Source organism: Falco peregrinus, chromosome 8 (assembly GCF_023634155.1).
Source record: "Falco peregrinus isolate bFalPer1 chromosome 8, bFalPer1.pri, whole genome shotgun sequence".
In the NCBI taxonomy this organism is placed as follows: Eukaryota; Metazoa; Chordata; class Aves; order Falconiformes; family Falconidae; genus Falco; species Falco peregrinus.
In genome coordinates, this window is record NC_073728.1 from 65,807,594 (window position 1) to 65,821,504 (window position 13,911).

At 53.3% G+C, this 13,911-nt stretch overlaps 1 protein-coding gene across 8 annotated transcripts in view; it reads right to left on the reverse strand.

Annotated features, from left to right (window-relative positions):
- Positions 1 to 13,911, reverse strand: part of ARHGAP26 (Rho GTPase activating protein 26) — a 204,711-nt gene that overhangs the window by 130,528 nt on the left and 60,272 nt on the right. For all 8 annotated transcript variants that reach the window (XR_008748319.1, XM_055811570.1, XM_027781305.2 and 5 more), the window contains 5 exons: positions 6,800 to 6,895; positions 5,735 to 5,796; positions 5,224 to 5,295; positions 3,845 to 3,946; positions 810 to 920 (listed from right to left, as the gene is read on the reverse strand). Coding sequence is in view for 7 of the 8 variants with exons in the window: in XM_005233651.4 (XP_005233708.1) it covers positions 810 to 920; positions 3,845 to 3,946; positions 5,224 to 5,295; positions 5,735 to 5,796; positions 6,800 to 6,895 (443 nt within the window). In the remaining variant the exon portion in view is untranslated. The remainder of the gene's footprint in view (positions 1 to 809; positions 921 to 3,844; positions 3,947 to 5,223; positions 5,296 to 5,734; positions 5,797 to 6,799; positions 6,896 to 13,911) is intronic.

Genomic DNA, 13,911 nt, shown 5'->3' on the forward strand with positions numbered 1-13,911 from the left:
CCACAGCCGCTTTGAAAACAACCACTGCTGAGGGGAAGCACCTCTGTAGCTCCCTAGGGGTGCAGGGGCTTGCTGGCAGTCCCTAGGAAGACACCCTAGGGTGTTCCTTGTTTCACTTTCAAAACCTCCTCTGAACAGACCTCAAAGCCACAGCAAGCCCCAGCCCCAGGACCCCTCGTCACCTATGTTCCCCCTTCTTGCCTCAGCCAAGCCTAGGCACCACCGAGAGCCAAGCCAAGAGGTGTCAGGCAAAGCAGGCAGCATGCTGCCGTTCCCTGTATTGTGCCTCTCCCAACTCTCAGTTACTCACCTCTCAGCCGGAATTACTCTTGGGAAGAGCCAGGGGGTTTTGGCACTTCCCAGAAGAGCTTAAAGAACTTAGCACCTGAGCAAAGGTAGACCTCAGAAAGCTTTTTCTTCCCCCCTATTTCTGTCACTCTTGCACTCTTTTTTCCTCGTGAATGTTAGTTACAGTTTTTTTCCCCAATCAAGCCTATTTTTCTTTTAATTGCTGGCAGGCTCCTCAGTCCAGCCCACGATGACAGAGATGTCTGCACAATAAAAAAATCAAATACTTCCAGCATGCATGTGGCTGCTGAGTTAAATGGCTCTGTACCCCAAGGCTCACACAAGTGCTTTCTCCCCTCAAATCTCCCTCTGAAAGAGGGGCTGCAAGGTGAAGCTGGACCCACCCCGAGCCATCCCACTGCAGGGATGCCCCACACCGCAGCCCGGCTCCTCACAAGCCCTCACTTCTCCACACAATCCCCCATTTTTTGCAGGCTGAGGCAGCTTGAGTGCTCACTTACAGGTTCCACGAACTCAAACATCTTCCTCTCCTGGACCTCTTGCACCTTGAAGACATACTCCAGCGAGACTTCATAGAAATGCTGCCGAACCAGGTCCACCTGGCTGTCTGCCTGCAAGCGTCAGGAAGATTAAAGAGGAAATACAAAGTCACTACTGACTGGGAGCACTTGGCCTTGCGACTAGAGGACATCTGGGTGTAAGGGGAATGTGCCCATGCAGAACAAATATAGCTTCGGACCACAGTCCAGGGCTAGACAGATGGCACAGCGATTAAATATAAACCTGATTCACATGAACAGGCTCTTTCTTCAGCTGAAAACAATGTTTTTGTTGACTCATGCTCTCACCTCCCCGACAGCTGTGTAAAAAAGCAAGCATTAGAAGGAAAATAAGAAGTTGCTACCTACTTGATAATAAAAGGCAATTATCTGCTTTCTGGAAAGCACCGCAACTGGAGATTGCCTCCAGGGTCGAACCAGGCAGTACACGCGCCCTACCACCCTCTCCAGAGAGCATGTCACTTCAGTTGATCAGCAGACAGCAAATCCTCTCTGCTTTGAAGCTAAAGCCCAAGTGAGCAAAAACAGGGATATGCCCCAATCTCAGTGCATACAAATAACCTCATTGTCATGCACATGGAGCGGAGCCACTCGAGGTGAGGGACACAGGTATCCCTGGCACATGTTGCTGCTATGTTTGCAAACGATACTTTGCATAGAGCAGCCCAGGGTGTCTCTGATGCTGGTGGTGCACACAGGGAGGTTGGTCTGGGTGACCCACCATCCCTCTGACCTCAGCACCAGTAAACTCAGCTGGTCAAAGAGCCTCAGCCCCAGCACAAACTGCCATCAAGTCATTGCTCAACAGGAGGCAAATTCTTCTGTCCCAGCTGAAGCCAGCAAGATGCCCTCACCAGCGTGACCCTTGCTGCATCTAGGGCAGCACTGGACCCCCAGGCAGGAGGATACGCTGTACCACACATCCCATCAGGGCTGGACACATGGCTGCTCCCATGCTCTGCAAAACCCAGCTGGCAAATATGCGCTTGCATTTGAGCAGCGGCTTACTCCTGATTTTCAGTGTGACACAGCCATGAAATGGCCTGTTTTCCCCCATAACCTGCCACCAGCATTTGTGCTGTGTGCCCAGGGTGTGCAGGCTGAGGTAATTAGCAAACTGAGTTCTGAAAAGCAGAAAATATAACATAATCAAATAACTTCGCCAGGAGTTAAATGGCAGATTAGACTTTGTGTGTTATTTAATTGGTCAACAGCCAAAGCAGCAAAGAATTCCCATGGTTTCCTCCTCTCTATGCATTGCCGCAGCAGTTGCACATGCATCCACTATCACCCCCCAGCTGTAGACAGCAAGAGGAGGTTAGGAAATATAAAACACCAAATCTCCCAGACACAAATGCTCTTCCCTTAGAAATCAAGGTGTCTAGTGAAGCTTCAGACTGCTCATAAACAAGTGCGTGTTAATTTTCCTAAATGGTACCTTCCCATCAGCACCTTTTCTGCACGCCCATCTGCTGTGGCTGCAGCCCCCTGCCTGGAAAACCCACTTGACAGGCAGGGACCGCAGTGGGCAGCCCCAGGGGAGGTACCAGACAGGGTGAGTGCACCCATATGCCGCTGGATGACACGTCCACGTTGCACAGCCTATACGCTGGACTGCTTTTTCAAAGGCATCCGCCTCCTCAGTGAGGCTTGAGCCACCAAAACGAGTGTATGCTTCCTAGTGCCCCGGGGGAAAAGGCCCCAGCACCTGAACTCGGGAACTGGCTCCAGCCCCCACCTGCCTTCACAGCGAAACAGAAGTCAGTATTTCGGGTGGAATGCGCCAGCAGATGGCACCCGCAGGCAGCACTGCCCAGCCTACACCGGCACCCACATCCCACACACCGCCACCGCCTGCATCCCGCACAGCACCACCCCGCACACCGCCACCACCTGCATCCCGAACAGCACCACCCCGCACATCCCACATACAGCCACTGCCCACATCGCGCACAGAATCCCACTCCCTGCTGCACTAGGTTCCCAGGCAGCCCTGCAAGACCATACTCTGCCCAGGGCACAGGATGTCACCTCTGAAAATCGCTGTTGCAACCTGACAACCACAAGTGGATCCTTCCCTCTCCAGAAACAAATCCTTCCACTCCTGTGTCTCACAACAGTATTTCAAACACGAACTAAAACAGAGGTTTAAAAGCCATGAGAATGGGACTCCATCTTCAGGGACATAAGGGTGCTTCCACACTGTAAGTTATCTACAAACCCAGAACACCTATGCAAGGACAAAGCTGGCTTACAAGCATGTCAACCCTGATTCTTACACCCTTCTTCAAGCCTGATCTGGTGGAAGATGATTATTTGTGCCCCAGATATATCTGCTCTTCTGAGTCCCCAACTCTGATAAGCACCATACCACCACCTGAGCAATCCCAGTGCAGAAGCCATCGCCTGGGCCCACCAGTTCCCCCAGCAGCACACCAAAATCAAGGACGTACATCCTGCAGGGACCAACCCAGCTCTGGGCCAGTGCAGGGAATTTCCAGACTTGGAAGAAATGACTGAAAACTCAGCATACTCATCCAGTAAGAGCATTTGGCACAGCATACGTCCAGAGTCAGTAATAGGCTCCTAAAGAGTTTAAAAGCACTAAGCCTGATCACTCCTCCCACGAAGCCCAAAGCCAGTACAGCCACTTTCAGAGAAGGAAACTAGACATCCATGATTTATGCTGGCACAAGGGAAGCCTGCAGGAGAACGAGTTCCTTTCTGTTACACTCTTTAATTATAAGCTCTCTCTCCTTTTTTATTGCTATCTATTTTGGGATCCCTCTGATTTACTCACCAAAACAGCTCTGTCCCCTTTCATTACAGGAGGAGGGGAAAAAAACCCACTCACAGCCAGAAAGAGGGAAAACAATGAGTTTACAGCAAGCAGAACCAACGCTATAAGCTGCTTAAAGCATTCAAAAAGCTCCCCACAGTTACAGCTAGCCATGGAAAACTGATGTTGCTCTCACCTCCTGAAGCTGGGATTCTTTCTTCTTAGAAGACAAGTTTAAGTGCTTTTCTAGGACACCACAATACTTCTCAGTCTCCTTGTCATATTTCTTTTTGGCATCCTGCAAAACAGAACAGAAAGTGTGATGCTGAACAGAACAGCACCAGAGCAGCTGTGAGGACTCACAGCATCCCCGTGGCATTGGGCACAAGTCTCGGGCAGGAGATAACCCCCTTCTGCACAGCAAGACATGGGACCAAGGCCAAGGGGCATCAGATGGAAGCAAGTGAAGCTGCTTTTATCCGTGACCATCAGGCAGCTCCAGGCAAGCAGCTTATGCTGCCAAAATCCAAGACTCAGGGGAGCCTCTCCTCTACTCCCAGAGCCCAAAGCTTAGCAAAACATCCAGGGCTGTCCAAAGACAACACAGTGAGGAAAAGTGCTTGCTAACCAGCTAACCAGAACATCATCACAATTTCATATCCCATTCCTTGCCACTCCTTGCAAGGACTAATCCTATGTGTCACTCAGGACAACGACACAGTAATTTGGCTGTTCATGGCAGAAGCATTAAAGGAGGATATCAACCTCAACTTTTCTTTTGCACCTCTCATTCCAGCCTCACCACCCTGACTCACCAGTATGAAATCCACCACTGACACCTGCAAATAACTGGCTCCTTTCTGAAGGACCCTTTTTTGTCTTTTTTTGTTGCTGTTGTTGCATGAACCAGGAAAGCCTGGCCAGGCTGGGCTGTGCCATGGTGCCACCACAGCTGCTGTGCCAGTGGGGAGCTAGGCACACTGCTGCCATGCAAACACAGCCCCGATGGGCTGGCATGTGCTTCTTGCAGGCAGCAGCAGGTTGTTAAAACAACAGGATAGCCGCAGACAGCAGTTTTAATTTCAGAACAAAGGCAGGAAAGAAAGCAGGGCCCAGGCTTTCTCACAGCTGCCTTCAGCCACACTGGTGCTTCCCAAGGCTTGCCTGCCCTGACAGAAACCATCCAAATTCCCATGCAGCCACCCAGTGACACACCAGGAGTGGGGAGCACAGACCAGTGGGCTCAGGCAGCTGGGAACCCCTCTTAAGAAAATGCTAGTTCTTGCTTGCTGTAAGAAAAAAAAGTTCACTTCAACTGGCATGTGATTTTTGGCCCTTGGCATGTTACTTGGTTGTGGGTGAACTCACAATACTGAGGCACTTTCCTGGGAGCTGGATCCATCCCACAGCAGCACATCACCTCCTCTCACGCTCAAGCCCAGCAGGGCCCATTCCCTGCAGTGGCGACAGGTCCCAGCCACCACCACAGCCATCGCCCTGTGGCTCTGGGCTCTGCTCTTGAGCCCGAGCAGGGGCTCCCAGAGGAGACAGCAGCTCAGCACAGCAGCAACTTACCTTAGCGGCTCCGATCTGCTCCTTGCGAAACTTCTCCAGTGGTGTGATCAGCACCTCGCTGGCATTCTCGATCTACAGGCAAAGACATACGTAACTCACCCACCCACCTTTTTACCAGCTCAGCCCCAGACAACCATGCTGCTCAACAGCCTTTCCCACAGAAACCCTCCTGCAGCCCACACAAACTCCAGCCCCTCTGGCTCCATGCTGGCTGAGGAGCTTGTACCAAACCTGCCTCTCGCCCCAGCAAGCCCTACCAGCACCAGCACCGGCCATTTTCCAACTGCAAAACACCATTACTGATACTATTCCAGTGTATGTCCCCACTAAATTTACCCTCCCCTCCCTCTGGTCTCCCCTGCAGCTCTGCCACGGGCAAGGGAAGGTGCACAGGGGCTTGTAACTGCTGCATGCCACAGTGCCCTGGGCACCACACCACCCACCATGGGCAGAGTCACCAGCTGCAGCACCAGTGCCATCCCTACCCCACTCCCGGCAGACAGGTCCATACCATGCGCATCCGCTCGTCTTCCAGGTTCCGCAGCACCGTTGCAAACTCCTGCAGAGACTTGGCTGGAAGGGACACACCCCCACAGATAGCATTTAACATTTTCATTTCTTTTTAAAGAAAGAGACTGAAGAGGGGATTTTTGTTTGTTTGCATTTTGGGGAGTTGGTTGTTTGGGTTTTTTTTTTTATCATCTTTGCTCTCTCCCTAAAAAGGCTTCCAGTTGCCTACAGAAGCAACTGGTAGCAAAGCAACCCAGCACTGTGTTCCCTGCTCTGGAGAGAAACACCGCACCTTCATCTCAAACCTGCCCTACCCAACAGCTGGTCACCAAACAGCCCTACAGCTCAGCACTGGCTTCACCCGTGTTCAGCATGTGAGTGGCAGCTCACCAGCATGTGCATCACGCCAAGGGGGCTTGGATGAGAAAGCTATTTTTGCTGAGACTCTGGGCACAAATAAATAAGCAAAGTTAAATCAGAGCTAAAGCTCATTTGCTCTCCTGGCTCCAGACAATGTGCATAATAAGCTCTAAAAGTTCAGCTGGGGCAGAAGCAGGGTAACATGGAGTGAAGTGGCTGAAGCTGCTGCCCTGTGCCACAAGAAGCTCTGCGGTGAAGCCAGGCTCAGTTCAGAGAGCACTGCATGCTCTGCACTGCTGGCTCCTGCCAGCACAGCTGGTGCTGCCAACTCCTTTGCTCCTGCAGCTGGCAGTGAGGCTGCTGCTCCTCTCCTTCAGACCACAGCCCCTTTGCAGTGTACCGTATCTCCAGACACCTGCTTTCCAATGCAAAGGGGCCAGATAATCTAGACTGTTTCAGACACAAGCAATCTTCTTCCTTTCCTATCTGCAATTACTAGATTTAGGCCAAAAAGCAATTTGTTTCCTTGAGAAGGCTTTGCTGATGTTGAATCAGGAGAAATATGCCATTTCCAGAGAGCAGGAAAGCACCCAAATCCCCAGGCCCCTTGGGGTCCTCACGTGGGTTTCTACCCCGTGCCCTGCTCAGCTCAGGAGTCTGGAGTGTGGCTTCAGGGCTACCCACAGCACCAACACCCAGGACTCACCAATGCAGATCTCATCATCTGTTTCAGCATCACCAATGCAGCGGAATTTAAACTCGTTGAGAGAGTCTGCAAACTTGCGCTTGGCTGCTGACAGGTCTGCCAAGAGAGTGGGAGAGGGGAAAAAACAGATGTTAAGAAAAGGAAAAAGCCCACCACCAACATGATGCAGGTGAAGGTAAGCCCAGCCAGCAAGACCTCATGGAGGGATGGTGACCCCCAGCACCAGGGAAGCCCTGAAAGCACTGCCCTTCTCCTGCACCCACTCCAGGGACGGGGCTCCGTGGGGTCCCAGCCAGCACCCACCAAAATACACCACAGGAGATGAAACCTCAAAATACTTTGAGAACCATGCGGGAGCTCAAGCCCGGTGCCACAGGGCAGCGGCAAATGGCGATGCACAGTGGCACTGCCGGGCAGCTCCTCCGCTGCACCCCAAGAGCCAGCACCTCTGCACAGGCTCCCAGTCCTGCTGAAGCAAGGCACCATGAATGGGGAATAATGCAGAAGTTTATTGCTTTCCAAACTGCAGATTCTCTCTGAGATCTGAATCCTATTAAGTTCTTACTTGCAATGACCTGAGCAGATCCTGGACTGGCTTTTCGAACCAGCCCCGTAACCCTGACCATGCAGACACACGCTCCTGGGCACTACAAGGCACTGACTCAGAAGGAACTCATACTTGAGCAATGCGAGGAACTGCAGGCCTTCATACTGCATTAGGAAGACATAATGCTAATTTCTCAGTGCATTTTTTCACGCAAAGTCCAAAAATTCAGCATTTTTTTTCAGTTCCAAGCACAGGTAGAAAACATGCCTGTGCACACAAAAGCCATTTTCTCCTCTCTGACACCAACAGCCAAAAGATAACCATGAAAGATTTTGAGCATTTTGCTTTCCCCATTGGATAGGGGAGTTCACAGCTTTCTCCAAGCATTAATGCTGTCCTCCCAGTGTCTCTGCTTAAAGCCCTGGGGTTAATCCTGCCCACAGTTCAGTCCCAGCTGCCTTTGCACAATTGCTTCCTAAGGCAGCAGGAAACCACGCAGCAAATACAGGCAGGGAGAGGGAAAGCACCAGGAGCTTTCCTGGTGGAAAAGTACAGTGGGGACTTCTCCAAAGAGCAGCTGAGGAGCCCCGACTGCAGGGACCCAGGAGTGGAGCATCCATACTTTCAAATCATGGGTCACATGAAACAGCATTTACGTTTTGCTCCCTGGACAAAGGAATGAGCACCACTGACACTCTGCTGGTGTCCGGGGCTGCCGGGAGCCTCTGCCTGCACCCACAGGAGCAGAATGTATGTTTTTTGGAAGGCAGCTTCCGCGGTGCTCCTGCCAGGGTTTAAAAGAGGGACTCACAGGAGGTGGGAAGCTTTGCTCCAGCTCTGTGGCACAGGCACCAATGGCATGAAGCAGATGAAGGGCAGAGAGGCAGCAGGACAGCCCCTGGGCAGCTATCTGGCCACACCACAGTGCCAGGGCAGCTGGCTGCACCCCCAGAGAAGGAAGAGGTGGGGGCCACCTGGCAGCACCCCAGTGCAGCTCTCCCCACTCTCCTCCACGTGCTGCTGCTGCCCCCACCAGAGCAGCCCCCCTTCCCTCACTGGGGCCGCCAGAGGGCTCAGGGACTTTAACCCAGTCCCCAGAGCCAAGTGGCCTCCTGCCTCCTCTGGAATAATAACGAAGATGACGTTAATGACTTAAGGAGCCATTTCCTCTCCCCCAGCTCCATGCTGTCAGCCACTTTCCCTGCCACATACTGCGGCCTCACCAATACACTGCTCATATTATGCGTGGCATGTCCCAGCCAAACCAGACCTGCCATGACAACTCTCATGCCCACCACTGGCTGGGCAGGCCCGCAGAGCCAGAGTCTACTCTGACACAGGGACAAACACCCAGGGGGGAGCCGAGCATCTGCAGCCCAGGACAGGGACACCAGCATTCAAACAGCACCCCTTGCCAAAGCCATCCCTCCCCACTGAGAGTGAGGAGGAGGTCAGGGCTCTGCAGCCAGCAGGCACAGGCACCAGGCACAAGCCAGAGCAAAGCCAAGAAGCCCTTGGAGGTGGTGGTCCACAAGAGCGACAGCCCATGTTGATTATAAAAAGGCAAGGGAGAGGCAGGGGAAAAAGGAGGTAATTCCCAGTGCAGCAACAATAAAGGAGGATCACTGGCAGCCACTTGCTGAATAACGTGGCCAAGTCAGCGTGGTGAAGTGGATGCTATAATTAGCAGTAGGCTTGGCCAGAACAGGAGAGAGGAGCACCCACACTGTACCTTTGGGGACAAGCGAGGAGCCAGCACAGAGGGGGCACCATCATCCTCCCTGTGCCACTGTTAGACCCACCTGCACTCCTAGCATGTTGTTCTCCTAAAAGCTCAAATCTCTCATCTATACTTTGGGGAAAAAAAACCTAACAGTGGAAGCAGCCAAAGTTCCCGGCTGCACACAGGGAAACCAGGGTGGCCCCTCCACGGGCCAGTCATCAGCTCCTAAGGCTTCCTCTCCCCCAAAGCTGTGGACAAGCAAATCAAAATCCTACAAAGGCTCAACGGAAACTTCTGCTTCCTCTTGTGCACGAATAAAGCCACCCGGACCCTGCACATGAGTCACAGCTGGGCTGTGCCAAAGGCTGTGGAACTTCTGCTTCTAAGTTCTCTGGCTGGCTTCATCAGTCAGCTGCAACATCAGGGAAAACCACCACAAAGCCAGAAAAATCCTTCTGCCTGAGTAATGCAACCAGCTCAGGGTCCAGGCACCACCGGATGGTTGTCCTGCAGGGACAGGAGCTGGGCCCACCAGTATGGATCCAGGGATGTGCAGGTGCTGGCAGAAGCAGCAAGGTTGCAACGTGCCTGCAGAGACAGTGCAGTGGCAGCCAGCCCAGGGGTGCCCAGACACGGGTGCCCAGCCTTCAGCCAATAAACCTTTCCTCTGCCCATCACACCTTGGGGCTGCAGCACTTAACACTGATGATCTTCAAGGGCAGTAAGGAAAGCATGATGTCTGGCAGAGGCATCCCAGGAGTTGAAAGCACCCCCACACAAGATGCTGGAACACTGGGAGAGCAAGAGGTGGCTGCTGCCACCTCATGCTGCAGCCGCCTCAGGAGGGTCCAGGGTACAGCCTCAGCCCTGGGGATGCTGCCATAGAGCCATGGGCTCATCTGCATCCAGGATCCAAGACAAAACCAAGTGGAGAAAACACCGGACAAGCAGCAGGAAAGCAGATCTGTCCCACCTGCAAAGTAATGCCTGTGGATGTGCTAACACAGCTGGGGTTCCTCTGCCCAGCACATCACAGCGCGTGGTCAGTGCACTTGAAATTACCATCTCTGGTCAATACACACTTGCTCAAGTAACAGCTACGTGTGCTGCCCAAAGCCCTGCTGTGCCCGCCTGTTCTCCCTCCGCTCCAACACAGGACTGTCCTGTCCCACAGTCCCCCTGTCCGTGATTCATTCCTTTCCCCTCTCCATGCTGACTGTCCCACGGTGGGGGTTGCTATTGCAGTCCTCCTCATCATCATCGCCTCCCATGGCTCCCCATTCCCACACCCAGGCTGGCAGGGATGGAATGATCCCTTCAGGAAAGCGCGCTTGACGGAAAACAGGCACACACAACACATGCCAGAGGTCCAGCTGTGTAGCTACAGCAACCAATAAATAAAGTGCCCTTTTAAAAGAAGTGATGTATCAGCTTGTTACTGCAATACAGGGTTACTTGCTCAACCTCTTCCAGCAGCAGCCCAGCAGTGCTCCCCTTCCCAAACACTTTGCCCTTCCTGGAAGAGGGTTCATGACCTGAAATGGGTGAAATGGGAACAAATTGCAGAGGACTGGGACAAGTGATATGGAAGGAGATATGAGCTCACAGACGGCAGAGGTACCAGCAGGGACCTGTCCCAGCAAGGAGGGAGTTGGAGCTGAACTGTGAGGTCTGATCCTGTCTTTCCTGGCAGCAAGTCAGAGAGCAGCAATCAAAGCACCCGGCATCGCTTGTCCATCAGCACAGCAAAGCTGAGCAGCACAAAGGGTGCAGACAGGGGATCTGCCTCTGTCTGCTGCGGCTTGATCAGTTCCCGCACAACTCCTGAGACGTGGCTTTGGTTTTTTTGTGACCAGCCCTTTAGTAGATGTTTGAGAGCCAGTTTTGTCTGTGCCCCTACACAGTGTGCCACTGTGCTCCTGCAGCAGGGGATGGAGCATCTCAGGGAGCCCTGCCCTGCTGGCATCCAGGGTCCTGCCCCAGCACACAGTGCAGAGGCAGCCACTTGCAGAGTCAGAGCAGAGGCATGTGCTGTGCCACCAAATACTGCAGCATCTGCCCCTCACACAGTAGAAACATGCTCAGCATCCTCACCACCCACAGCAGGAACAGCATAGAGAGGGGATGGCTCCCAACAGGACAGAGGGCAGCTGCCTGCACCTGGAAGCAGCCTTGGTTAACCCTTTGCCCATCCCTCCTCCTTCACACCCGGCTCAGCGGTCAGCCAGCTCCTCCCTGGTACCCCACATCTCTCCTCCTCCCTCCACCAGCCAGAAAGCAGCGTAATTGCTGGTTGAGTTTCCGTCCCAGCCTCACACCTCCAGGCAACAAAGCTCCCTCCAAACCCGGCTGAGGCAAACGTTACTCCAGCCTGCATCAACCCTGCAAGTGAGCAGCAGCAAGGGAGCAGCTCACACACCTGCTGTCTATCCTCCCTGATCACCCCAGCATCCCCCCTCCTCCTCCCCAGCTACGGAGAGTTAAATCTTCTTTCTGGGAAGTGGTTGCTAGTACTGCAATGAGGCTGAAGTAGCTGTTTTTTACAGAAAAAGTCCCTTCCAAAGGAATTTGGAACAATTTTAAAAGGCTGTTTGCAGAAGGAAGGCGTTGTGATTCACAAGCCTCCTCCACACGTACAGCATCCCAGGAACAATGGGGATGACCCCATCCCAGGCAGGTCCAAAGCCAGACTCACAGAGGGGCAGCCTCCATGCACAGGTCTCCCCTGGGGGCACACTGCTGGGAGATGGGGCAGCCCTGTTCCCCTGGATGCAGGTGTCAGATCTAATGCACGCCGGGTTCAAGTGACTCCACACATGGAGCTTCAGCCACTTCACCCCAATCACCCCACTGAACACGTGTTCAGTGTTTAAAATATTTTCAGGCTTTTCCAAAGGGACCTCAGAGATACAGTGCACTGAAACCTGAAAGCCTGGGCAGATGTAGAGCAGGGAGCTTTCCCATTAAATCAAAATTTATAAGGGGCTTAGAAAAGATTGCAAATCCTTCACCTGCATGCTTTTCCTGGCTGGGATGGACGCTGGGAAACCTGATCACAGGACACAGAGGGGAACTGTAACACATCAAAATGAGACATCAAGAAGACAGACATCTCCTCCCGTCTGGTCCTGGTGCCCGCCAGGGAGCGTGGTCCCCCAGTCTCGCAGTTAAACTGCTAACTCAGAAAGCAAGGGGCTCTCCCCAAAGCTGACTTCACAGCCAGCTTGCTATTTAAGCTGGAAAAAGCAAAAATAGCTCTGGCTCAGCTGCGCTGTCAGGACACTCGGGACAGATGCAGTAGAATGCTGCAGGCAGTTCAAGTTAACGACAAACCCGCTGACAAGTCTGGAAGTGAAGGGTTAATGCTGCTGCAAAGGGCAAAAGCAAAGGATGGTGATGAAGCCAGTTGCATGCTACAAGGCAAGTTCCAGCAATCTCCACATCTGATAGAGGTTGTGCTCACACAGAGCGGTATTTCTACACTTCCTGCAAAGAAAATTGCTTAACAGCCTATATTTAATGCTCAATTGGACAACAGGAACCGAGACTCCTGCCCCTTCCTTCCCCTGCAACAGGGAACAGCAGGGAACAGCAGGTTCAGGCTGTGAGTCCCTTGCAAGCCCCTGGAGAGAAACAGAGGGTCCCCAGTTCCGAGCCCTCGCCTTCTCCTTGTGGGCACCTCTGCCCAGCTGCCAGCAATGACATTGCCTGTGCCCTGCCAGCAACACCCATGACCCCACTGCCCCGGGCGGGTTTCCAGCCCCACCACTGGGGAGGTGACCACACTCCCACTGGCAACCACAGGGACAGAAGTCACCAGCTCCCCCATCATGGGTCTGACAAGTTCCTTAAAGCTTCTCCAAACAAAATTCGCATCTAATTCACAGTCTATTGCTTGGCTGTTTTTCAAGAAAATGCCTCCAGCCCTCCTTACTGCATGTGTGTCTGTGGGTCAGCAAAAGGGGCTGATGGTCTTGCAGCTGCACAGCAGGGTGTGCTGACACAAGCTGGGCTTGCTCCTGGTGCTCTCACCAGGCGCTGACATACAGGCAATCCTCTTTGGTCCTCTATTGCAGCAGCTCCCCTTTCAGCACGATGGGAGAAAATGATGGGTCCTGCCTCCCTGGGACAATGGAGGTGAAGCCTCAGGGTCCAAAACACTTTGGGATCTGCACACAGCAGACACTGCACAAGTGCAAGGTGTGACCGTCATCAGATATCATCTGCCCAGGCTTCAGGGGTAACACACATCACAGAGCCCCGGGGCACTGATGGTCAGTGACAGCCCACACACAGAAACAATTCAGCATAAACAGTACAAATCCAGAGTAACAGCACAAGCAAAGACAGCAGCAGCACAGTATCACTGTTTGCTGGGGATCTCACTGCGCAGGTGCTGCTGCCCCACAGCACCTGGGCTCATGCACCCTGTGCACAGCCACAGGAGGGGACCAGTGCAATGCACGAGTGCCATCGGCTGACCCCAAGGCTAACGTACCATGCCATGCAAGCCGCTGTGTGCTAGCCACGAGCCTGACATACAAGCCACGAGCCCAGTGTGCAAGCTGCACTGCTGCTAGCCCCGGAGAGGGGATGAGGGACACTGCAAGAGGACACAGAGCAGCAAGGGGCAGCTCCTCACTCTGCACTCCCCATGAGATCACAGCAGTGTGTCTGCAGAGTCTCACAGTGTGCAGCTATGGCAGGGGCTGGTTCACCTCCACCACTGCCTTGATGGCCTGCCAGGAGCCTCCTCCAGTGATGCCCAAGCAGGATCCAGCCAGGGGTCTGTCCTGTGAAACAGCCCAGATGCAGGAGCACAGAGAAGGCAGATCTGGGGGG